Genomic DNA, 26217 nt, shown 5'->3' with positions numbered 1-26217 from the left:
TGTGTGACGAGTCAACCCTACCGATATTCACAATAAAAAGTAATAGTCTTAGCATAAAAAGTAATACTTTTTCATAGATGACCCAAATAATAGATCCGTCGTACAAAATACGGTCCATGAGACCGTCTCACACAAGTTTTTGCCATAATTTTTAATAGTCAATATATCATTTTTTTATAAAAATAATTTTACAGTAAAATAACGAGAGATTCCAATATTGTTATTACTTGAAAAAGTTGATGATAAATTGATTTTATTTAAACAAGGAATTTAACGCATGCTTGCGTTAGTAAAATAACATGATACATGTGGAAAATAATTTTTTGATTTACTTACTTGTTAAATTTAAGTTTTTGTTAAATAATTTTTCAAAATTTACTTTTAGTGCACTAACTTTTACTTTTTTTACTATTTAGATTTAATTGTTCTATTTATATATCACTGTAAAACATTGACGTGACATTAGTATATAGTAAATTACCATATGATATATATATATATATATATATCTATCCATTGTTTTTTAGCATATGGATGTCGTTTTAAACTTGTGACATCGGTGGATCGGTGCCTCTGTGTTAACAATTTAGGGATAATTCAGAAATTGAGATGATCCTATTTTAAAATCAATAAATAAATCATCCTCCCCAAATTTGGAAAGGTGTGTTGCTGTTAGCAGTGGCAATAATTCTTGTTGTCTCCATTAATTTACTCCAAACCCTGAAGGCCGATTTCTCCACTCCCCAAAAACCCTTTCTTCCCCTTGCACTTTCTTGCATACATATAAACAAACCCATTTATATCGTTTGGTATTTGGGTTTGAGATGCGCCACAGTGATGCAAAAGTTGCTGAGCAGAAGCCCCTGTGCCCCTGGCCCCCCTATTTTATCCGTTAACACTCTACCCTTTCATGCTGCTTGCCTTTTCTCTTCTGGGTTTTTCAGCGGTGCCTCTAATTTTGGCCCAAAAATGTCGTCCTCCGCCTCCGTGCTCCGTCTGCCTCACCACCGCATTCATATCCAGAGAAGCCCCTTTTTCACCTTGACGACTCAGAGCCTCAGGGTTATGGAAATTTCTACCTCCAGTTTCTGGGCTGAGAACTGCGGGGGCTTTCGTAATGGTTGCAGTACGGTGACTTCGAGGGGTTGGGTTGTTTCGGAGAAGAGTGCTTATGGTTGTATCTCTGGGTGCCGACAGAGGGCGTGGTTTACTGCGCTTGCCGAAAACTCGGGTAGTGGCGGTGAGTTATCCGCGGATGGCGGGAATGATGTTGAAAATGTGAATGGTGCGGCTGAGGAGAGACGAGTAATGAAGAGGCGAGGCGGAATTAGTGGTGGTGATAGAGCCGCGGTGTTTTCGAGCCCTGATTTGTTGAAGATTCCAGGAGTAGGACCAAGAAATTTGAGGAAGCTGGTGGATAAAGGTTTCGAGGGTGTTGCTGAGCTCAAACAGCTTTACAAAGAGAAGGTACATAATTATTCTGTGTCATTGATGTTCAAGAAGTTTAGTTATTTTTGTTTATCCATGTGTTGTAGATTTGGATTTTTGCGAATCTGTAATTACATTCTGTGTGAGGGGTTAGATTTGTTTTAGTGGCCTTCGACTGTTGGTGAAAATGGAAGTAAAGAAAAGACCGGAAGCGTTTTATTATTGGCGGCATCTCCTACATTTGGTGACTTTTTTTTTTTTTTTTTTTTTTTTTTTTTTTTAAGTGAATCGAAGTTAAACAGGAAAGAAGTCAGTTCTTTGGTTGGCTTGCTAATTTTGAATGTTTACCAGCTGCCAAAAAATTATAACAATTGCGCGGGGGAAATTATAGTAAATAAACTAGTATAGATGTTTTCTTAGATTGCTTTGATGACAAGTGTGAATGCTATTTCTGTTGCAGTTCTTTGGAAAATCCAGTCAGAAAATGGTGGAGTTCTTACAGAGTTCGGTTGGAATCATACACAAACACCATGCGGAGAGTATAACTACATTTATCAAGGAGAGTGTGGATGAAGAGTCGAAGGAGAATAATTTGAAGCCGGTCCAAAAGAAGCGCATCACTTTGTGTGTGGAAGGAAATATCAGTGTTGGAAAGACCACGTTTTTGCAAAGAATAGCCAATGAAACACTAGAGCTCAGAGATCTCGTGGAGATTGTTCCTGAACCCATTGACAAGTGGCAAGATGTTGGTCCAGACCACTTCAATATTTTAGATGCCTTTTATGCTGAACCAGAGAGATATGCCTATACCTTTCAAAACTATGTGTTTGTGACGAGAGTTATGCAGGAAAAAGAGTCCTCTGGTGGTATCAAACCACTGAGACTGATGGAGAGAAGTGTTTTCAGTGACAGAATGGTAAGCGTCTACCTTTTATTAATCTTGCTTTCATGATTTTATTCAACAAGAAGAAAGGCTTTTGTTTTCCTTTGGTATATAGTAGATATGCTACTATTTTTTCCCTGCGAAATTGTTTTCTTTTCCCTAGCGCAGACATTGGGATGCTATCAATACCTAATGTGTTCTGTTGTGGCGGGATATGTCCATAAAAAATTGCAGTTTGTTTTAGTATCACTTATCAAATATAAGAAGCAATGAGTAAAATTTTAATTAACCGCAATGTGCATCAGTTATTTGGCTAACCTGCCACTCAAAATAATCTTGTCATCCTCTGAATGCATGTTCCAAGAGTCCTGCATAAGTTTTGAACTCAAGTTTCTGCTTTCTTGTGAAACATCTGTGTTCTTGTTGGGATTATTTTAGCGGTGCTGATTTTGTCTTCTGTTTTGAAGGTCTTTGTCAGAGCTGTTCACGAGGCAAAGTGGATGAATGAGATGGAGATAAGCATTTATGACTCATGGTTCGATCCTGTTGTTTCAAGTTTGCCCGGTCTTATCCCTGATGGTTTTATTTATCTACGTGCAAGTCCTGGTACTTGCCACAAGCGTATGATGCTGCGAAAGAGAGAAGAGGAAGGTGGAGTGTCTCTAAAATATTTACAAGACTTGCATGAAAAGCATGAAAGCTGGCTTTTCCCGTTCCAAAGTGGAAATCATAGAGTGCTGTCTGTGAGTAAGGCAACCAACTCCATAGACTTGCGCTTACACCCCAATATAAGAGATCGTGTGTTTTATTTGGATGGTGATCATTTGCACTCAAGCATCCAAAAGGTGTGGTCTATGCTTGATTTTGGCTTTCTTCTACAAAAATTTGTTGCATTGAATCTTTAACTTACGTTTGGTTGGTGATGAGTAGGTCCCTGCCTTGGTTCTTGACTGCGAGCCAGACATCGATTTTAGCAGAGACACAGAAGCTAAGCAGGAGTATGTTGTCTTTCCCTGTTTTCTTATGCGTACTTTGCATATTTGTTTCAGGATGAGGAAGGAAATTCTGTAGTATGATAAATGCTAGTTTTATGTGGTGCTGTCTCAACCCTCAAAGTTGTTACTCTTTGTTTTTAAAATTCGAGGGTCTAATCTTTATTTTCAACCGCCTACCATAATTATCTTGTACTATCATCGATCATCATCTCTATTTCCATATTCTTGGGACATATTGGGACCTTAAGCATTAAGATGGCTTTGATTTCGGTCAAAGTTGGTTGCACGCAAGGATATCATCACCAAGAATTCTAGTACCTTTGCTTCACTAATATTTCCCCAAACAGCATCTACTGATTTTTTTATCCGATCACTTTAATCTCATTTTTATTACCTGCGATATTGTTTCTGCATGCAGGTACGCTCGCCAAGTTGCAGAATTTTTTGAATTTGTGAAGAGAAGCAAAGAAGTTTCTGCTTCAAATGCTGGAGAAGATGCCACAAAGAGCAATCATCCTCAAGTGTTGCTGCCACACAATGGGAATTTGTGGATGCTTGGCACGCAGCCTTTCCCATGTTCACCCCTCAAGTCTTTGGATTTTAGACGATCTGCGGCCGCCCCATTTTCTCCTTAGGGACTTTAATTGGATGTGTGCATGTAAAAAATCTTTTAGCTATAGCTAGCTTGTTATTTAACCACTAGATTTTTGTGTGTGTGTGTGTGTATATATATATATATTCTGTTATGCTATAAAATTAATTACACGTAATTGTTTCATATTATAAGACTAATATGTCCTTTCATCATTTCTGCTCTAATTGATTTTCTCATTCCAATTTAATAATTTTATTTAGATAATTTTACTTTTTTAATTAATTTCTTTTATCTTGTCTTGAAGAACGATAGCATCCTAAAGATTGTTGATGAAATTTCCATTTCAAATAGATATCAAAGAAAATTCATCTGAAAACTACTTTCATTCCCTAAAAAAATTATTCTCATTGTATCAATCGAAGGAAATTTCAAATATGAAATTGAAGCCAATTTCTATTGAACTTCCAAATAAATAAGTGTTGGGTTAATACATTTGTTCTGGTGGCCCCATTACGATAGCCCAACACATGAAGCCCAAATTAGTAGTGCACGTGCCAATCATATGAACTCATGGCAACGAACCCTTGTACTGTACCATTTCTTTCTTCGACTCTTCCTCGACGGAAATTGAACACACAAATCAGAAGCAGATTCTCTTATTTTGATTTTGCGTTGAAAATTTTTATCTTCGAGGAATGGCAATGAACAACGGGTTGAAATCATGTGCATCCAAGCTGCTATGCTATTCTACCCAACCATTTCTCGCTAAATCTGGTTCCCGCCTTGCCTTTTTATGCTTTTCCGAATTGTCTTTGTTGTTTATTCAATACATCGTAAAAGAAACCAGCTCTTTATGATTTATTCATTGTTTGTTCCGATCTTTTTTATGGGTTCTTAATCTTATTTTTCTAATCTATTGTTTAATCGTCTAGATTAATTTTATCCTGCTAATTGGTGGAAATTTTCGGTTTAGGGCATGAATATGTTCATATTTCAATGGTTAAATTTTGTAGCATTACAATTTCAAGGACCTAAATTTTGCTGTATCGGATGACATTATAGTGTGCATAAACTATCTGCAGAAGTTGATATATTACCGATGAGTTGTCTTGTTGGATCTTATTGTTCGTCATCTTGAATTTCCTCTATGTTTTTTTACCCAACATATTTCACTCTTTTATCAACTAGTTCACTAACCTGTACTATGGATTTCTCCTTCCATTTATTTCAATTCAACAATTTATACCGAAATTAAATTTCATCACCTATATAGTAGTTTTTATCCCCTTGTATGACTGCTTATATCACTAGTAACTTCCAATATGACCTGCTTACCTCCCCCTCATTTTCATGGAAACGTGGCCGCTATCCAATCATGATTTTTATTTCAAGTTTCCTTTTAGCTGCTTTCTCAAGCATCATATCAATTTGATTGCTCTTCTGGGTAGATTCCACTGGAGCACCAAAGGATGTTGCTTTTAGCTATATCTTGACTCATGGAGTTACGCAATTTGTTGTTCTCTGACAGTTAACAGGGGCATTCACTCAACTGGTGCAAAGAAAATGGGAGGAGGACATGGTCACGACGAGCCATTCTACCTTCACGCAAAGCATATGTATAACTTGGACAAGATGAAAAACCAGAAACTGACAATGACTCTTGGCGTGCTTACAGCATTCAGCATTGGCGTTGGTGTCCCCATTTATGCTGTCATATTTCAGCAGAGGAAGACCGCTTCTGCTTAAGATTTTCCCGTTAAACTATCTTTTTCCTGCAATAACAGATACTATTTTGAAATGTTCTTTGTAGACGCACAGAAGGCATGAATTTGTCGTTGCTTTGAATTGCTCGGTTTTCAGCTTTCACTTAGCTACATGCTGTTTATCATCTTTGTAAGTCTGAAAATAGTATTTTGTTTGCTGTTTTATCAATAAAATTTTCTTGGATCTGTAAATTGTAAGCAATGGACTATGTTTGTATTCATTCTTAGGGGGTGTTTCCATCTCTGGAAGTGGAAACAAACATAACCAACTTATTTTTGTTTCTTTCTAAACAATGAATCCAAAGTCCTTGACGGAAGTTGTTTAAAGAGTATTATCCACTTCATGGATGTCATCTTTGTTAGAGTGAAGGCATAGTGTTTCTCATAAAACCTAAGACAAGTTCACTGAAATACTCATGAAATCACAAAACACACTTTGTTCTCCAAAACTTTTGTTGTGAAGCGTGCGGACTTATAAGATTTTTAACATAGTGGAAAACTGAGGCATATAAAATTTGTATTCCGTGTCAAAAACCATTCAATCAGTCAACAGCTGTTTCATTTGCGCTCTAACTTATTATAACGGCTCAAACATTTAATTAGTTGTTATTCTATTTGCTAATAATTGGCCATGACTTACAGATTTAATATGTCTAAAAGTCTTTATTTTACTCCGTCCTATTTAATTTCTCACACACAGAAAATAACCCCTGTTTTCTGTGGCTTTGTTATAGCTAGCTTTATTGTGTTTACTTTGCGCAGGGGGATCATTATATTTTTGGGAAGTAGGTTGGTTGGATGCTGTCACACTGAGGAATTATTCTGATAAGATAGTCTTTTTTGTGCTCAATATTTCTGCATACCTCGATTTATAAGTTTTCCATTCTCTTCGGTTTTTACATTTCGGTTAGCCTTCTTAAACAGTCTATGGAAAAAAAAAAACCCAAACACTACAATACTTTGGAATTACCATGATATTACAGAGAAATGTTCATTACTATTTAGAAATTTCGAAATGCTAACTTGTGAAAGAATTGCTATGTTTCACCAGATAAGAATATGCTGAACCATATGTAAAGTTATGTCGTCCGTTACTTTTCTCTTTGTTTCAACGAAAATACAAGCATGTTATTCTAATGGATGTCCATCATTTCACCAAATTAATGAATCATTTTTTGAATATAATGCGTATGCAAGTTATGTCTTGCCGAAATGTTTGATATTACATTCTTGCCTCCGTTTCAATTACATTCCCGGCACCTCACCGACTATTTTGTACATTGAGAAGTACTACCTAGCACTTAATGTTTGATAAAACTGAAGCGAGCCTTCGGAAAGAAGGTTCATCACAAGGAAGAATGATTCTACCACTATTCCCAAATCCATACTCTTCCGCAGCTCTATCAAGAAGTCTCTGAAACATAGGGGTTCTCAAGAAAAACGTGGGAACCTCAAATCTTGCCATTTCACTGCCGACATAAACCACAAAATACCCCTTTGGAGCGATCTTCCTGCGGACATCATCACCAGTTACTACTTCTTTGGACATTATCGACGGATGATCAAATATATGTAACAAAAGGGTGGGAGAATACGGATAGCAAGCATGCATGTCCCAAGTACAAGGAAGAGATACGGAGGGAGATATCCATATTTATAGTCGAGGTCTTACAGACGCACACGTTTGTGTATGATTGTTGGCCTGCTCGGCACATGGTGTCAGTGAATTTGATTTGGTTCAGTAATAAGTTTGCCATAATTGCATGCATGCATTTTCCTTCGTCTGTGTGAATCAGCTAGCTAGCATGCTAGGAGTTCGTGCAGCCCATATCACATCCACCCAAGATAAGATATACGAAAAGATTTGAATTATGTACTACTACCTATTCTCGGGATTTGATTCCATAGGATTTAGACCTCAGTATACACAACCCAAAATTCAAAGAGCACGAAATTTTTTCTCAAAATACTTTATTTTTTAAAAAGAGAATTTTTGACATTATTACTTTGTTAAGAAAAAAAATTCTATGATTCGAGGTTTAATGTTTTCAAGAAGTTGAAAACGTATCTCGTTATATTACGTTGACCTTGAATGTTTAATATGAAAATCGTGCACATGTTTCGATGAAAGAAATGAGGAATAAATATTATTCATGGAATGAATCCGAGATGAAACATGTTAGCTCCATTCCTTTGGTTAGATCCTGCAGGCTCTAATATTCATTGCATCATTATTGTAACATGTGCCTTCTGCACATAATAGGGTACATTTGATGGGGATAGATCGAGAATAATCGTAGGCCTCATATGAATTAACTAAGATTAACAAACGTAAATGTTAATAATTAAAGCATTTTATCAAAGGGATTATTATGCTAAATAATGTGTAACTCACTATATTCGATCGCTGTCTTCATTATGTCAAGACGAGCCTTTTCAGCGTACTTATATTCTCACTCACACACATTTTGAAAAATTTCTCATTATCACCTATCCCACAATTATCTAAAATCAAACGAACTTAACTATGAAGTTCTTATTAATAGAAGTTTTGTTAATGTCAAAATATATTGGATTAGTCGACTAAAGCATTTATGAGTGAGTCTCATGTGAGACCGTCTCACGGATCTTAATCTGTGAGACGAGTCAACCCTACCCATATTTACAATAAAAAGTAATATTTTTAGCATAAAAACTAATACTTTTTCATGGATGACCCAAATAAGAGATCCGTCTCACAAATACGATCCGTGAGACCGTCTCACACAAGTTTTTGCCAGCATTTATTTAGAAGACATCTATATTTAGAGTAGGTTTTTTGTGAGACGGTTTCATGAATCTTTATCTGTGAGACGGGTCACATTACCGATATTCACAATAAAAGTAATATTTTTAGCATAAAAAATAATACTTTTTCATGGATGACTCAAATAAGAGATCCGTCTCACAAAATACGACCCGTGAGATCGTCTCACATAAGTTTTTGGCTTATATTTATTATTCCGATATATAATTTTTTAATTAGACTGTAAAAATTATTTGAAAATAGATAAAGAATCTAGAGTAAGCCCACGTTTCTTTGGGATAAATACACATATAATAAAATCCAATTTATTGTTCAATGGACATTTCTTGATGATCTTTGAAATAATTAATTTAAGATCATTTTTCTTGGAAAAAAATTGATTAATTTACGAATAAAAACGTGGAATTATGAGAGGATCAACAAGAACAATTTACCTGGAATTAATTTCTCCTTTTCCCATCTCTTTCCTATTTTGGTCTGCGGCAGTTTTTCGATTGTACGAACCTGTCTAATTTTAATTAGAAATGCATACAGAAACAAAATAAATTATTTTTCTTCTACCCAATTTGTTTAACATGGAGAAACGGAATTGATAAGAGAATTTTCTTGATTTACCCTTTGCCACTATGCAATTCAAATCGAAAAACACCTTGTTAATCACATTGATGCTTGGGTTTGCGATTCTAATCCTCTTCTTAACGGATTTTCTTGAATTTCCGGCGGCAGAATCTTCAATCCCCTATCCTAAACCCTCAGCTTTACTAAACCTTTCAAAATCCAGCGCACCAGAACCCTTCCAAGACCTCCTTAAAGCATTCAAGAAATGGGATTCTCTAGTCGGTTGTGCTCGATTCAGGGCAAAACATGAAGAGTTTTTGAGAAATGGGTTGAAGATCTCATCTTTACAGAATGTTGATGGTGAGATCAAGTGTGGTGAGTTGAAGATGAAACATGTCAGTGTTTTGGTCAAAGGGTGGACTTGGATTCCTGATAATATGGACAATTTGTATAGTTGCAGATGTGGGCTGAGCTGTTTGTGGACTAAATCACAAGTTCTTGCTGATACTCCTGATGCCCTCTTGTTTGAAACTACCACTCCTCCATTGCAGGTAGTTGATTTCTGGGAACCAACTTTTTGCCCGGCTCAATTTGCTGTTCTTTGAAGAATCTTACTTTTAGGGCTTTCCATATTTATATTTTATGGTAGAATGGTGTTGCCGGATTTACTTTTCGAATCCAACCCTAGGATAAATGTGTGATTACGTTCCTGTTTATGTTGTTAAATTTTAGCCCTGTGGAGTTTTGTGTTTGTACTTTTATCTGTCTGTCCCTAGAAAGATAATCACTGAGAGCAAAATCAACAGCGGTTCAATTTGTCTGATCAATTGCTAAATTAAGATTTTTCACTTGGGAGTTAAAATTCTGAATCTGAAAGGTAACTTTTTAACCAGGAGTTCTCGAATAGTTATTGAAGAATTGCCCTCTGAAAAATGTGAGCAAGATCATTAATCTAAATAAATAGGATATAACAATTATGTTTTCATGAGCACACCTTAGTCTGTTTTTAGTCATTCACCAATGCAAATGGCTATTATGTCTACTTTCACCCATGTGCATTTGAACGCATACAAGGCAAGTCTAATATAGGGTTATGTATAAATCGAGCTAGATATATTTTTATCACAGTTTTAATGTATTCTGATACTTCTTTGGGATCTAAGTTTTTTAATGACTAGCAATAGCATATTAACTTGCGTGTATTGCAACATTGTGACTCTAAAACCGTATAAGTTTCAGTTGCAAACCACATGCAATAGTTTCCTCTCATCACCTAGTGAGTTCTGTCCATGATGTCACATACAGAACCAAAGTGAAATTATGCTGGAGAAGTTTGAAAGATATGAAACATTGTTATGGTCAGGCAGATTTATTTTGATATTTCTTTGGTAAATCAGGTTTTGTTTTAGCACACATTTTAAGCTGAATTTTAGAGTGGATGACTTGTTTCCCAATCTTGGGGTCATAATAACTCTTTCCTGTTATAGGAATTTGCTTGAGACAAATTTACACATTGCAAATAGCCGCTTTCAAGTAGAGCTGCCATTGTCTTGATTGTTCCTACAACATGTTAACCACGCCATTTCACTAAATAAGCTTTCGATTTATCATCCCCTTGAATAAAATTGTCTTTCCATTTGATGATAGAGGAGAGTTGGAGATCCTGTACGTGTGTATATGGAACTTGAAGCTGGACGGAAGAGGTCAGGCTACGAAGACATTTTTATCAGCTACCATGCTAAAGATGACGTTCAGGCTACTTACGCTGGAGGACTTTTTCATAACAGCCGAAATTATCATCTGTCTTCCATCAAGAACAATGCAAGTGTTCTCAATTATCAACATATACCCTTACCTTCTTGTTTACATCTTTTCATTTGTTACTTCTTAGTTTTTTAGGGCTGCGCAGTAGCCTAGTTGACCTCTAGTAGCACCATACTTGAGGTCGATTCAAAAAAAAGTAAACATTCAACATGTGTTCAGCTCAAGTAATTTTCTAGTTACTCGAGCTCAACAAACTCGATTTTCTCGAACATCAATGTAGCTCGGATCTGAGCTCGAGCTTGTTGGGTATTTACCAAAGTACCCTTTAATTTTATACATTAGTTGTTAAATTTGTCGTTTTTTTTTATCAAATTAGTTAAATAATATTTGAAAATTTAGAATAATTATTTAAATTTTTTTTACTTGAGTTTGAGATGTTAAAGCTCGAAGCTGGCTTGAGCTGTACCCGAAATGCTTGAACTTGAGTCGAGCTTGGGCTGGCAGTCTGGATCGCCTTTCACCCTTGCTTTTTACATAATGATCAGGACTATTTTCTTCACGGCCCTGAAAGTAACAATGATTTTTGTATTCTAGGATACTCTTGTTTATTGGTCTTCATCACGATGTCTACCTCAGAGGAACGAACTTGCTAAAAAGCTACTCAGCCTGCTTCCCCACCACTCATTCGGCAAGTGCTTGAACAATGTTGGAGGTCTCGATATGGCGCTCTCTCTCTATCCCGAATGCATGAAAGATGCCAAAGAAGCACCTAAATGGTGGGATCATCTGCACTGTGCCATGTCCCACTACAAGTTCGTCCTTGCAATCGAGAACACCATGACCGAGAGTTATGTGACTGAGAAACTCTTTTACCCTCTGGATTCAGGGGCCGTTCCCATATACTTTGGTGCACCAGATGTTTGGAACTTTGTACCTCCTCATTCCATAATAGATGGCACACAATTCAGTTCCATGGTTGAACTGGCTAATTACATCAAGTCCCTAGCTAACGATCCTGTAGCTTATGCGGAATACCATGCATGGAGAAGATGTGGGGTGTTGGGAAACTATGGGAAAACCCGCTCAGCGAGCTTAGACTCATTACCGTGCAGATTATGCGAGGCTGTGAGCAGAAAAAATGGGAGAAATGCAAAACGGTTTTAAACGGGGCTGATTTTGTTAGCTGACCCGTAGCGAAGATGTATCTAAAATTAATTTGGTGAATATTCTTCTCCTTGCCAAAAAGGCCTGAGAATCAATCATATGTAGATCCAAGAATTTTGATTAAACGGATATAAACAGGTATTTGTTAAATAGAAATATTTATATCCACGGAAACCATGTACTAAATCGAATGTTTTTTTGGTTATGACTTATGAGGTGGTGGTGCGGCAGATTCCGATACTATTCGAGTTTTGAATGAAAATTTGTAACGAAACTGTTTGATCTCATGGGTCGTAATTCATTTTTTCAAAACTGGTCAAGTCTGATTTCTCGATACGACTGTGTGTTGTAGGCTTGTTCACAAATATTACGTTTTTGTTATTGACATCAAAATTCTGATATGTAATGTAGCTCCTAATGTCTATCGTTTTCCTTCAATTTTAAAATTTACTTGTTCAAAAACATGCATTTCAACTAGACCTACATACACGCGTACAAATATGTCAATTTTCACTGCAAAATTTCTAGTCAAATGAAAATACTCAAACTTGTGACTTGGGCCAGAGTCTGTTGCATTCGAACAAAATACAGTATCATAAGTTTTGAATCAGACCAAAAATTAATTATGTTACGTGGATTGAATTTTATAAATAACTGTATGTATCCCACTTTAAGCAAACGTCATTCTTTACCTGTTGGAGTGTTTTGTAATAAATAATAATATATATAGATGCATATTCCACGTGTGCATGCGACTTTCTTTATAATACTACGTCTACATACTTTGTTTGACCACGCGCTACCTTTGCCTTTGGTTCGAAACACACGTTCAATGGGACCAAGTCTTTTACAAGCTCGAACGCGTGATTTTCTTTGATATTTCCTTGCATTTTTCAAAAATAAAGAACGCCATAATGAGAATCAAGAATTAGCGACTTTCCAGAAACCTTTCATCTCCATTCTTCCGCACCACCATGAGAAAACTTTCTTCCGAATCATTTCCATGGCAATTCTTTCTTTAAAATTTTTGTTCCATTATTCCCTCTTTCTGTCTCTTCTTTTTGGTTTTTTCCTGCCATTAATTTACTCGCTTTCCACTGTTGCAATATCTGAAACCGGGAACCAAACATTAGTATGTGCGATAGCACAGAATGTTAATCATAGCCAAGAATCACCTTCTTTCATTAACTGCACCAGTTTTCCTCGGAGAGTTCAAATTGTACTCGGTCCTGCCTTGAGATCAGTTTCTGGGATTGTCGGTGGAAATGGTTTTCTTTGTGCTTTAAGTTCATTCTACTCTTCATCCACCTCAATCATGGTCTGCTGGAGATTTTCGGATATAGGGAGCAACATGACGCGTAAAAGGATTTATACGGGTCCAGTTTTGACAAATTTGGACTCCGGGAACTCCAAAATTTGTGGTTTACTCGATGGTTCAAACGCTCTTCAATGTTGGCAATGGCGAGGTTTCGATCATACTAATACCGCTTTGACTTCAGATCTTGCTGTTGGGGATGATTTTGTATGTGGCTTGTCAAGCTTAGGACAAGTTCAATGTTTAGGAAATGATGCTAATGTCACTGGTCATGTTCCTATGGGAAATTTTAGGCTTCTTTCTGCTGGTTTTCGCCATGCGTGTGCCATTTCTCTGAATGGTAGCTTGGAATGCTGGGGCAATATGGCGGGGGAGAAGCCTCGTGGCGAGTTCACAGCACTGGCATTGGGGAAGAATCGAGGTTGTGCGCTAAGGTCCAACAGAACTGTGAGTTGTTGGGGAGAAAATGAATACAACATGCCTGAATCATTGAGGAATGAATTCTTTATTTCTCTAGAGGCGAAAGAGGCCATTTTTTGTGGTATCAAGATGTCAGATTACTCGTTGCTTTGCTGGGGTAACGAAGATTTTGATTTGAATCCGTTGGTGTTCAATGGTATTGTTCCAGGTCCTTGCAGAACTAGAAATCAGTGTTCTTGTGGCCCTTTACCTAATTATGGTGAATATTGTGACCAAGGACTAATGATCTGCCAACCTTGTACACCTTCAGTTGGGCTGTGGCCTCCGTTAGCAGAGACACCGCCACCACCACCGTCCTTGGTGATGGAAAAGACCAGAAAATGGAACGCTAAAATGGTGGCCCTGATGGTGTTTGGTTGCGTTGGATCCTTCTCACTGTTATTATCTCTGTGTTCCTTTCTGTTCTTTCGATACCGTAGAGACAGAGGAAGTAGTAGGATTCATGATTCAGGACATTTAGAAGAGGGCAGCTCAGTTCCACCGAGTGGCCAAACTGCGCAGGCTCAGCCAGCTGCACCAGAATTAGAAAAGCGCCTCAGCCAGATGATGAGCTTGGGAAATGGGGGTCAGTTGGAGGAGTTTCCCTTGCATATGATCCTTAGAGTGACCGAGAATTTCTCCGAGGATCACAAGATTGGCCACGGAAGCTTTGGATCAGTCTATCGTGCGACATTGGAAGACGGGCGGGAAGTGGCCTTCAAGAGAGCCGAAACGTCCGCCTCTTCATCATATGCCAATGGTGCAACCAGACGAAGCGTAGAGGACAAGGACAGCGCATTCTTGAATGAGCTCGAGTTTTTGTCACGCTTAAATCACAAAAATCTTGTTCGGTTGTTGGGATACTGCGATGACGGTGACGAGCTTGTCTTAGTGTACGAGTACATGAGCAACTATAGCCTTTATAGCCATCTCCACAAGCTGCAATCTTCTCCTCTAACATCATGGCCGAAACGAATCAAGGTAGCCCTTGATGCTGCTAGAGGACTCGAGTACCTACATGAGTTCGCTGTGCCACGTATCATACACCGCGACATCAAGTCCTCAAACATACTAATAGATGCCAGATGGACCGCCAAGGTTTCGGATTTCGGACTTTCACTGATGGGACCACCAGATGATGAGACGCACCTCTTATTACGTGCCGCCGGAACAATGGGGTACATGGACCCCGAGTACTACAGATTGGAAATGCTGACTAGTAAGAGCGACGTTTACAGTTTTGGTGTCGTGCTGCTGGAACTTTTATCCGGGCGCAAGGCGATTCACAAGAATGAAAATGGGGTGCCTAGAAATGTGGTGGATTATGTCGTTCCATACATAATACATGATGAAATTCACAGGATTTTGGACCCGAAAATGCCGGCACCAACCCCATTCGAGATAGAGGCGGTGGCCTATGTTGGATACTTAGCAGCGGATTGCGTGATGCCAGAGGGTCGTGACAGGCCAACGATGACTGAAGTTGTAAATAGCTTGAAGAGAGCCTTGGAAGCCTGTTTGGCTCCACCGTTACTGTCTCGATCCACCACGGGATCATCGATGGCAACTAAGTCGGAGTAGGTAGCCTGTTCATCATTCAAATGTGTACATATAATACTGTGAATGGAGGAAGAAACACAATTTTAAGGATAAATGTTTATTTTCTTTCTCAAAAATTATTCGTTGACATGCCGTCAATCATTAAGCATTCAATGTGACATTATATACCCGATTTCCCAAGAGTTTAAGCTTTTGATTACAATCGATTCCTATGAAAGGAGGCCAAATGTTCAAGATTTCTGAAACACAAAATCCTAACATATATCTATTCATGATTTTGATCTTGTATCCAAATATAAATTTACTAATGATGAGCTCCAGAGAAGTGATCCCAAATATTAAGTTCTGTCAAGATTTATTTAGTTAGAAGGGAAGAATGAGTCAATTCACCAAATTCAAAATGGTGTCACCAATTCCCCTCACAAAATTTGGCATTTGACATTTTCTTTAGTTGTTATATAATCTTTAAAAATTTATAATCACCATACTTATTTTCTCATCCACGTGCTAGATTAATTAATAATATTTCAATTTGGAAGAAGTCCAACGAAGAGATGCGAACTCGAATACTCTTGTCTTTGAAGTTACTACACTGACGGGGTGAAGGCGACATGCAAACGTTAGAAGCGAACACACTGTAATTGAAAAGGTCTCACCAATATTAAAATGGAAGCTCATATCCATTTATATATAAGTAGACAATTATATTAAATTTAATATATGTGTTCCAGTAGATACGCATCCGAGACAATTCAACCGAGCATAATTAATTAAACATTTCAGTCGAAATAACCGAATGGTCAGGAGGAGTCGAGGTTCGAGACCCGACCCGACCCTTTATTTAATTTAATTTTCTAATTTAACCTCGGCTCCTCATTTATTTCATTCATTTATTTTAATATAACATTTCCCATTTCAGTAGCTCGTTTTTCAACTGTCTGATTTAATCCTTCATTTTATGTCATTTTTCCGATATTAACTATATGATTAAAAAGAGAAAAATAAACAGTTATAAAATGAAGAACTGAATTGAGAAAATGGGATAAACTCAGGGGCTAAAGGGTAATTATTCCTTTTTTTTTTTTATATATTTCGTTAATTTTTTTAATTATTTATTTACGTCATAAACAAAATAATTCCATATTCTACGCGGCACGAACAAGAATCGAGACAAAATCAATGCCCATAGACCATAACGACTTCATTTTCCCCCAAATCAACAAATCAAATAGGGCACAACTATGGCCAGCTCCACCGGCACTGCCACCACAATCACCACCACGACCGTAACCCTAGATCCTCCATCGTCCTCAAATCAGCAGGAACATCCTTTGGTTCTGGTGTTGAAATTGAAACGCCCTAAAAAGAAGGTGTCTTGGAAAGAGGGAACGGTTGACAACGAGTTTATGAACAAGAAAAGCTCTAAAAAATGCTGCATCTTTCATAAAGAAAAGCCTTTTGACGAGGACGATTCTGATTCTGAGGGCGACTGCGATCATGATCATGGTGAAAATGAAGGTGATAGGAACAAACACGCTGGCGACGGTAATTGTTGCCACGAGCAAGGGATTGTTAAGTGATTAGTATTTCTTGTTCATTCGGAATCTGTAAGTGTATTTTTGGATATTATAGTTCAAAATGTTAAGATTACTATCGATTTAGATTTCTTTGAACGGGTAAAGATTGTGCTTATTATGATCTTCTTCTGGATTTCATTCATGTTGCTTGAACTAATGCATTTTTCTATATTGCTATTAAGCATGATTTTTCAACTCTAGTGTTTCTTGAAGGACTATAAATAAGAGATTTTTTTTGTTTGCACATTGTATGATATTTGCTGTGCATATTGGCTACATGTGATTACAGATCGATGTTTGCGGACATGGTCACTTTAATCTTTTCCCGCAAGCCGAATGTTACTGGTTGTCGGGCTATTCCCTTAGCTGTTTTTAATTTTTTATTACTAAAACATTATCAAGGGAAAAGAAGACATGATCCGTGAATTTTCTGTCCTAAAAATTAAAATGATTGTCGTTTCTTTGCTAAGAAATCTTGATATTGGTGCCCAATCTCACTTGATTTCAACTTTCTATATGGTGCGTAACAGTGGAGAAAGTTTGCTCTAGTTCACACGATGCATCAGAGTTTTAGCATTTGCACCTTGTAAAGCATTAAACTTTAGAAGAAAATCGATGATACATGAATGAAGAACGTGTTTTTTAGCACAAGTATTTGAAAGTCAGCATTTTGAGTTGACAGCGGCAATTTGACCAGTATGCCTATTACCCTAATTTAAGATGATAAATGCTAATACTGAAGTAGCTATTTTATCATGGCATCTGCAGACCGGCATCATGCGTTAGAATTTGAAGGATTATCTTGAGATTTTTCCCATAGATGGGTGGTAGACCAAGCAATTTCATGATTATTATACTTGTTTTGTCCAAAGTCTTCTCGATTTATTAGTACTAGATAGGTTCTTGATTTTTGACCGTGGGTTCCATGTTTTTATTTACAGGTTCTACATTTTGTTTGAGCTCCTATAGGAGATGGAACAGCATGTCTGTCTATATATTGTTCATGAGAATATGCAGAGTCGCAGATAGTTGCAAGATGCACTTCTCTGTTCTCTGTGTTTTCCTTGTAGAAAATACAAATAATTGACTTGAACTTTCTGAAAGACTGTATTATAAAATTTAATGGTGAATTTCTAATTGAGAAGCTCGCTCCCAAGCACAGTTATTTGCATGATTTTCTTAATTGTTTAGAAAAATTCTATTTGTATGTATCTCAACAACTAAAACAAAATCAAGTTGCTCAGATTTATCCATTGGAAACCAAGATATGCTACCATAATTATCTGCTTCTGTATGTATTCCATTACTTAGGAAATGAAAAGCAGCTAGTTCGATCTCAGAAAAAACAGAACACGTGCTTTCCAAATCAGTGCAGCCTTACATTTACGATATTTTGTTCAGCAATCGTATTGCATATCGTATCCATATACAGATGAACATCATCCATGCATGAATATTATAAAAACAATTGAAGGATACAAATGAGATTTATATACAACAGTACGCGATAGAAATGAACAGCTAAAACCTAAGCGGTGGATTGGAGAAGACTTTAATAGTACTATGACGTATTGCAAAATTATCAGTGCAACTTACTAATTTCATGTGACGAGCCAAACCAATTTTGTATTGAATTTGGCGGTGTGGGGTGGCTTGCATTTTAGTGGGTTGTGATATTGTCAACTCAACTCATGTATTTAATGTGGTGGGACAGGTCGGTCAGACATACTAACCCGTTTAACAGCTCTAGACTTGAACATGAACTTTTTTAATGAGAATAAATCTTCACATGATACAAGTGTATTTCCATTTTCCAGGAGGACATATAAGTGTTTTCTTGAATAAATTTTTTCTTTATCTTCATGCTCAACAACTGCAAACTACTAATGTCCAAAACATGATTTCTATCATATTTCTTGAGCCTCAAATGGGAACGGAACATGACGTCTGAAGACTTGAGATATAATTCTTTATCAAAATTTTCCTATATAACTCTCAGAAGCATTATTTGCATTATATATTTGTTCTGGAACGAGTTACAAATTCGTAAAATATGACGAGTAGGTTTAAACGAAAAAATTAGTTAAATAATCTTGGTCACCTCGTGATCGATGTTAAAAAAAATACCCCTGTTTAAACGAGATATTAGTTCATTTTGAACAACGTTTGGGCTAAATTGAAAATCAGCATTAAAAGAGGGACTAACTTGAAAGTTACCCTGCAAAAACATTTATCACCCTAGTGGTGATCAACGGTGAGACTGCAGCATTCTTCTCTGTTCTCGCATGTATCGTAGCGCGGCCTCCCGTTCCCGTATCGATTCAGCGCTGACGAAATCTTTGGTTGGTGAGAGCAGATTCATCGACCTTGTAAGGAGGATAACATCATTGTACGATAATTCCACCACTGGACAGCCACGCCTCAGTTCATCTTCTTCAGGTTTCGTAAAACCCCTTTCCGTTTTATGCATGTCTTCTTTTACTTTTGTCTTTGCACTAGAAAATAATGGGTTACTTTGATTTTGTATAGGGGAAAACAAAATTCTAATGAAACTACTAACATGATTCCTTGCAGCTGTTTTTGAGTGAATAAGTACCAATGTGATAGCCTCCCCCACAAATAAAAGATTAATTAACCAAATTAAACGTGGAATGGCCCATGATCGATTTACCTAGGGATCTAAAATTTAGGTCAAGTTCAATTGTTGCATCTTTGTTCAGTTTCTATTACACGTTGTGGACCTTATGCTTTCTTGAAAACTACTGACTTTCTGTGGCTTCTTCACCTCTAGGTGTTCTAAATGAAATCATTTACGATGTGCTTTCCTTCTTATTTGGCTGGATACCCTTTCTGGACTCATTACTGCACAGTTAGTGTTCTCTCTAAGTTAATTGATGCTTTGCATTAGGTACATTGGAGGTCAAAGAACAGATGGGTGACAGTGGCAAGCCCACCACTTATGTTATATTCTGTGGGCCAAATTTTCCTGCTTCTCATAATTATACAAAAGAGTATCTGCAAGCCCATCCATTCATACAGGTGCTTAGTGTTACTCTATATGCATGCATTATCGCTGAGATTACATTCTTTAAGAATACGTATCTTATATTGGTGTTGGTATAGTACTTTGTGCATTAATTGGATATTTGGATGTTACTATATACTTTTCATCAGGTTGATGTAATCCCCTTTGAAGATGTCCTTGACGTTATTGGAAACTATGATATGTGTGTTGTCAAAGATTTGAGGCTAACTTCAGATATCATATCCCGAGCAAACCAAATGAAGCTTATAATGCAATTTGGAGTTGGCCTGGAAGGTCCAGTCATTCTTCTTCATTAGAATTATGTCCTACAGATCAAAATATATTTTCCGCTGTTCTTATACCTCAACACATATCTTGATACTTCTTTTGTGAAGGGGTTGACATAAAGGCTGCTACAAACTGTGGAATAAAAGTTGCCAGGATCCCAAGCAATGCCACTGGAAATGCAACTTCATGTGCTGAAATGGCTATATACCTGATGTTGGGCCTCCTTCGTAAGCAAGTTGGTCTATTTCATATTTTCATTCTCAAAATGTACTTTTAGCTTCTATATTTTTTTGCCGTTGGCAAGTCTGTGAAATGTATCATGAAGCTAAGCTGTGAAAGATAATATGACATGTTTTCATTTTATTGGCCAACTTATGTTATATGTGTGATAGATAACATGCTAGAGAAATTTTACGAAATCAAATGTTACAAAAGAAAAGGTTTGTTGGGCGAATGGTAATTTGGATTGTTTTGGTTCTCATGGTAGCCCTGACCTACTATTTTGTCTTTTTCATTAACTTTCAATTTGTTTACTTAGAAATTGCTATTTGTGCTCAATAATAGACTTCTTCAGAAGAAATACACAATTTCCATAATAATTATCTAGAAATTTATTTATGGCATTCTCCATTTATGTACTGAGTTAATTTTGCATTTTCTTTCCATTGATATAGTACGACATGCAAATAGCTGTGAGGCAGAAACAACTTGGAAATCCAATTGGTGACACATTGCTCGGAAAAACGGTGAACTTCCTCCCTCTTTTACGTTTTCCTTTGGCATTTTTACAATAAATATGTTATTTGAATTGATACAAAGTTGAAAACTTGCATTTTGCCCCTCTCTTGCATCCGATCAGCGGTTATTTGTCAGCCTCAAAGTTTATTCTTTCATCGTCTGTCGATTCATGATGGAGTCATATTCTTAGTTTGTTTGTGCATTTGGTTTCTGATCTTCTATTTGAATCCAAATGAAAAACCTCTGAGATCGCTCGATAAAATGTTTCTTAAATCTCTATCCAATAGTGTTGCTCTGACAATAAATGTGAAGTTGGACTTTTAAATGCCTGAATATTTGCGGTCAGCATCACAGCATGTGTAGCCAAATGTAAATCTTTAACTTGGCAGCAAGGTATATAAAGTTTTGTAGTGTGAAGGGATTGAATTGGTACACATTTGAAATACCTGTCCGTTGGTAACTTATTTGGAATTTTGGAAGATATTTACATCTGATGAAAAGTGATGCGGGAATGTAAATTTCATTTCTTACCTCATTTGAAGCAATGCAAGTGATCCATTCAATGTGTTATCTTTGCTCCTTATTCATGTAGGTTTTCCTCATGGGATTTGGAAATATAGGCATCCACTTAGCCAAGCGTTTACGACCCTTCGGTGTGAAAATACTTGCTACAAAAAGGACTTGGCCTTTACCTTCGTGGAACTCAGGCGAATCTGTTGGTATAAAACTTTACCATGTTAACTGTATAACTTGCTGATTTCAGAATAAAGTTGGCACTTGTCATATAGTTAATCAACTATATGTATCCAGCATCATTCAATGGATATGGTATCAGTGATGATCTAGTAGACGAGAAGGGTGTCCATGGGGATATTCTGAAATTTGCTAGCCAGGCGGACATAGTAGTCTGTTGCTTGTCATTGAACAGTGAAACGGCAAGGAATTCCCATATGGCTTTACTCACTATTTTCCTCAGTTAATTATCTGTTACTTGTTTAGGGCGAATAATTAGTACGTAAGTGCTTCTTTCAGGTTGGCATTGTGGACAAAGTTTTCATATCTTCCATGAAAAAGGTTTGAATTTCGACTACTACTTGCTTCTTTATGGATGCTGGTTTTCCCATAGTCTGCAAATTGGATTGGAATTACAAGTCAACAGGAGATAATCCGTTTCGGTTTCAGGGCGCTTTCCTCATAAACATAGCACGAGGCCGTCTCTTGGACTACGATGCTGTACTTTATCATCTCAAAACTGGTCACTTAGGAGGCCTAGGGATTGATGTTGCATGGACCGAGCCATTTGATCCTGATGATGCTATTTTGAAGTTTCCGAATGTCATTATAACACCCCATGTTGCTGGAGTTACTGAATATTCCTACAGATCCATGGCGAAGGTACTTCATAATTTATGGTGTTTCCTATTTTATCACCGTATTAGTTTTCAAACTGCGACACATATGATTTCGTTTGTTGCGGTTGAATCATGCAGGTAGTTGGAGATGTGGCCCTTCAACTCCATGGGGGAACATCTTTAACGGGGATAGAAATTGTCAATTGATCAGCTTAAGAAAATCTGATAACAACAAAGTAGTCTGGGCCATTTCTTGTTCAGAGGCAAACTAATTTTTTTAGTTCCTCAAGAATGCGGACTTACTTAGATTATATGTACGCTGATGAACGTATATTATGTACTTTATAAAACCTAAATTCATGGGATTCTCATCTGGTATGGTAAATTCCAGGGTACTGTACCTGTTGAGGCAGTGGTATTTTCATTATATTTTGTTTCTTTAAGATAGTTTTCATGTGTAATTTGTCTTTATCCATGCTTTTGTCACATGTAACCGACTTCGTCCGACCAGTGAATAATAAACTTTATAGATTTCAATATCTTTATCCTTGCATTTCATCTGATAACGTAACGCCACAATGAGCCATCATCAGATACGAGAAGTATGATTAAGTAGTCGGATGAATTCAACAAATAGAGATTAAATGTGACATAATTTTCTAAGTATATATCCGAGGTCTGGAAAAAAACGTCTAACCTTGCACCATGACTCCAAGCTACACTTGCATCTTTAACAAAACTATAACACGAGTATATAGAGGGGAAATCTTTGGATAAATTGATTAATACCTCAGAGCGTACAAACAAATCATGGTAAACGTAAATTCTTGAAGAGAATTCTGAACAACGCCTCACTAACGTACATATTCCAGGCATGATATGGGTATTTGTAAACCACAGTAGAGAACCTATATTCACGTTTATTTCCATTTCTTTTATTTTACTTCTTTTTCTTCCCAGGGATGGCAACCCTTTTGCCCTTCAAGGTCCGGCAGTTATTTTTAGTCCTTTGTCCTCTGCAAGGCAATCCCTGAACGTGTCGAACCCCCCTATAGCATTGTATCTCTTTCAACCTTCTGATTGCAAGTGCGTTGAATCTCCTCTAAACATAATACAGAGAAATGTAACCATTCAATTGAGAGAGTGTACTTATATAGAGAAGCTTTAAAGTTAAAAAGCTCTTTATTTTTATGACAAAAAAAAAAAGAACCCAGATGTTCGAGGAGAAGCTCGTTCAAGAAGATGTTTTAAAATATCTTTTCAGCTAGAAAATGTGGCTTTTGGGCTCATGCCTGAGCTTTTTCTTTTTCTGAATTTTTTTCCACTAGCATATTCTAACATATAAAGTGCTTCTAAATTTTTTAAAAAAACATTTAAAAGGTTTTTATTTCGAGCCTTCAATATCCGAAGTGCAGACGTTAATTCTATCATAGGCTTGTGATGTAAGTGAAAAATGCTCAAGATCATGCTTGCCGAAAATGAGGACATGATCAAGAAATTAGAAATACACCCAATGGATAGAGGGGAATAAGCAGAAGATTAAGCAAGCAACTCCAGCATACCAAGAAAACTAAACTAAGCTAACCCAAGTATTTGGATGCAGACATTGCCCTGTAGAAAAATTCACAAATGCAACATTAACCAAAATCATAAAATACATCACATTGGGAGGAGACTGCATAGTTCTATACATGGGTTTAGCTTGGGAAGCTTGGGAGTGGGTATGTGCAGCAGAAGGGAATTACCTTTAATTCTTCTCGGATAAATCATTTTGGCTCATCTCTGTTCACACTTTTTGGCTTACATGTATCGCACTAATAACTTTCATTTCATAGATGAGCCTTGTAGTTTCTCACAGATGAGGCTCAATCCCTCTATGTGGACATGTATTTCAGAAATACATGAAAATGTGGGTCTGAGACAACCCATCCTCATCCGATGGATTTCTTAAGTAGAACAGTACACCCACCAACACCAAAGAACTTAAATGCTAAAATAAACACCTTATATTCACCAGACCGCACCCACAAACTCAGTTCAAATCTTCTAGTTCATTTCACACTACGTCCTAAGTTTCACCAACTGGATATATAAACATTCTCTTCAAAGTTCAAACGCATAAACAAAATTAACACACATAGAGTTTGGAAGTTCAGAGAGTAAGACTTACAAGGTCCCCTTCGATCATGTACTTCGAGACTTCCTCACGGAGAGTGGTGAGTTCTTCTTCCGAAAAATCTTTAGTTACCTTATTCTCAAAATTGAGATCAACCAAAATCTGCTTGGCAAGGGTACGCCCAATCCCATGAATATACTGCAGGGAGTATTCAACTCTCTTGTTGTTGGGTATCTCCACCCCACCCACACGCGCACATTTTATACTCAACCCACCAATCTAAGCACCAAAAACAGTCAAACCAAAGAAATCCAACGACTCAAATCAATTAAAAACCCATGCCCAGTTCATCAATCGTTTGACCACGCAAAAATCGAAACTTTACCTTGGGAAGGGAGGTGGAAAGAGGGAAAGACAGCAAAGTCTTGGAGGAGGTGGAAATGGGATTGGAAATTAGAGATAATGATGGGAGCACAGGTGTTGCTAGCGATTGCGCCATTGTTTTGCAGGACAGGAATATGAAATGGTGAGATTTTGTTGGTTGCTCCTTATCCTTTTGGATGGGGGTGGGGTACCCCACCCGGTTTCTGCCGGGTGGATCATGCCCGTTTACCAATTAAATGGGTTCAAATAAGGTTGAGCTAACTTATAATAGTAGGTTTTTTTGTGAGATGGTTTTACGAATCTTTGTCTGTGTGACGGTTCGATTNCACCCACAAACTCAGTTCAAATCTTCTAGTTCATTTCACACTACGTCCTAAGTTTCACCAACTGGATATATAAACATTCTCTTCAAAGTTCAAACGCATAAACAAAATTAACACACATAGAGTTTGGAAGTTCAGAGAGTAAGACTTACAAGGTCCCCTTCGATCATGTACTTCGAGACTTCCTCACGGAGAGTGGTGAGTTCTTCTTCCGAAAAATCTTTAGTTACCTTATTCTCAAAATTGAGATCAACCAAAATCTGCTTGGCAAGGGTACGCCCAATCCCATGAATATACTGCAGGGAGTATTCAACTCTCTTGTTGTTGGGTATCTCCACCCCACCCACACGCGCACATTTTATACTCAACCCACCAATCTAAGCACCAAAAACAGTCAAACCAAAGAAATCCAACGACTCAAATCAATTAAAAACCCATGCCCAGTTCATCAATCGTTTGACCACGCAAAAATCGAAACTTTACCTTGGGAAGGGAGGTGGAAAGAGGGAAAGACAGCAAAGTCTTGGAGGAGGTGGAAATGGGATTGGAAATTAGAGATAATGATGGGAGCACAGGTGTTGCTAGCGATTGCGCCATTGTTTTGCAGGACAGGAATATGAAATGGTGAGATTTTGTTGGTTGCTCCTTATCCTTTTGGATGGGGGTGGGGTACCCCACCCGGTTTCTGCCGGGTGGATCATGCCCGTTTGCCAATTAAATGGGTTCAAATCAGGTTGAGCTAACTTATAATAGAAGGTTTTTTGTGAGATGGTCTTACGAATCTTTATCTGTGTAACGGTTCGATCCTACCGATGTTCATAATAAAAAGTAATACTCTTAGCATAAAAAGTAATATTTTTTCATAGATGATCTAAATAAGATATCTGTCTCACAAAATACGACCCGTGTGACTGTCTCACACAAGTNCGGAAAAATTTTTTAACAAATTTTTGCTTTCTGTTTGCTAAACATGTATTATTTTAATTTTTTAAAAAATATTTAGATAAAGGTGTTGGTGAAATGCAAGAAACACCTTCTTTGGACTTGGAAGAACTTTTGGATGGTGGGGATGAAGATGATAATGACTACGAAAGAACACTTCAAGAATTGGATGCGGTGTGGGC

General features: G+C 37.3%; 7 protein-coding genes across 7 annotated transcripts; 5 read left to right on the top strand and 2 right to left on the bottom strand.

Moving 5' to 3' along the window:
* The first annotated feature begins 649 nt into the window (after positions 1 to 649).
* LOC140968803 (uncharacterized) lies at positions 650 to 4047 on the top strand. The gene is made up of 5 exons (XM_073429914.1): positions 650 to 1467; positions 1889 to 2344; positions 2779 to 3156; positions 3242 to 3309; positions 3725 to 4047. Exons 1-5 carry the CDS (start codon positions 838 to 840, stop codon positions 3939 to 3941), a joined length of 1749 nt encoding a protein of 582 aa, XP_073286015.1. The 5' UTR covers positions 650 to 837; the 3' UTR covers positions 3942 to 4047.
* A 426-nt stretch (positions 4048 to 4473) lies between these two features.
* Positions 4474 to 5856, top strand: LOC140968667 (uncharacterized). Its single transcript, XM_073429692.1, has 2 exons — positions 4474 to 4675; positions 5430 to 5856. The coding sequence occupies exons 1-2, from the start codon at positions 4597 to 4599 to the stop codon at positions 5645 to 5647; spliced, it is 297 nt and encodes a 98-aa protein (XP_073285793.1). The 5' UTR covers positions 4474 to 4596; the 3' UTR covers positions 5648 to 5856.
* A 3034-nt stretch (positions 5857 to 8890) lies between these two features.
* LOC140968802 (alpha-(1,4)-fucosyltransferase) lies at positions 8891 to 12081 on the top strand. The gene is made up of 3 exons (XM_073429913.1): positions 8891 to 9579; positions 10676 to 10849; positions 11387 to 12081. Exons 1-3 carry the CDS (start codon positions 9097 to 9099, stop codon positions 11954 to 11956), a joined length of 1227 nt encoding a protein of 408 aa, XP_073286014.1. The 5' UTR covers positions 8891 to 9096; the 3' UTR covers positions 11957 to 12081.
* A 775-nt stretch (positions 12082 to 12856) lies between these two features.
* Positions 12857 to 15478, top strand: LOC140968799 (serine/threonine-protein kinase-like protein CCR4). The gene has a single exon (XM_073429910.1). It carries the CDS (start codon positions 12960 to 12962, stop codon positions 15309 to 15311), a length of 2352 nt encoding a protein of 783 aa, XP_073286011.1. The 5' UTR covers positions 12857 to 12959; the 3' UTR covers positions 15312 to 15478.
* A 3597-nt stretch (positions 15479 to 19075) lies between these two features.
* On the top strand, positions 19076 to 22801 carry LOC140968826 (uncharacterized). Its single transcript, XM_073429947.1, has 10 exons — positions 19076 to 19306; positions 19776 to 19906; positions 20042 to 20186; positions 20288 to 20415; positions 20855 to 20926; positions 21511 to 21637; positions 21729 to 21853; positions 21951 to 21992; positions 22101 to 22313; positions 22409 to 22801. Exons 1-10 carry the CDS (start codon positions 19153 to 19155, stop codon positions 22475 to 22477), a joined length of 1206 nt encoding a protein of 401 aa, XP_073286048.1. The 5' UTR covers positions 19076 to 19152; the 3' UTR covers positions 22478 to 22801.
* A 224-nt stretch (positions 22802 to 23025) lies between these two features.
* Positions 23026 to 24955, bottom strand: LOC140968832 (small ribosomal subunit protein uS13c-like). Its single transcript, XM_073429952.1, has 3 exons — positions 24772 to 24955; positions 24441 to 24665; positions 23026 to 23372 (listed from the first exon to the last, which is right to left on the bottom strand). Exons 1-3 carry the CDS (start codon positions 24883 to 24885, stop codon positions 23211 to 23213), a joined length of 501 nt encoding a protein of 166 aa, XP_073286053.1. The 5' UTR covers positions 24886 to 24955; the 3' UTR covers positions 23026 to 23210.
* Positions 24956 to 25227: 272 nt separating this feature from the next.
* On the bottom strand, positions 25228 to 25690 carry LOC140968815 (small ribosomal subunit protein uS13c-like). The gene is made up of 2 exons (XM_073429931.1): positions 25577 to 25690; positions 25228 to 25470 (listed from the first exon to the last, which is right to left on the bottom strand). The coding sequence occupies exons 1-2, from the start codon at positions 25688 to 25690 to the stop codon at positions 25228 to 25230; spliced, it is 357 nt and encodes a 118-aa protein (XP_073286032.1).
* Between the last annotated feature and the right edge of the window lie 527 nt (positions 25691 to 26217).

This window comes from Primulina huaijiensis, unplaced genomic scaffold, assembly GCF_012295235.1.
Source record: "Primulina huaijiensis isolate GDHJ02 unplaced genomic scaffold, ASM1229523v2 scaffold37775, whole genome shotgun sequence".
In the NCBI taxonomy this organism is placed as follows: domain Eukaryota; kingdom Viridiplantae; phylum Streptophyta; class Magnoliopsida; order Lamiales; family Gesneriaceae; genus Primulina; species Primulina huaijiensis.
This window is presented reverse-complemented; position numbering and strand designations above follow the sequence as displayed.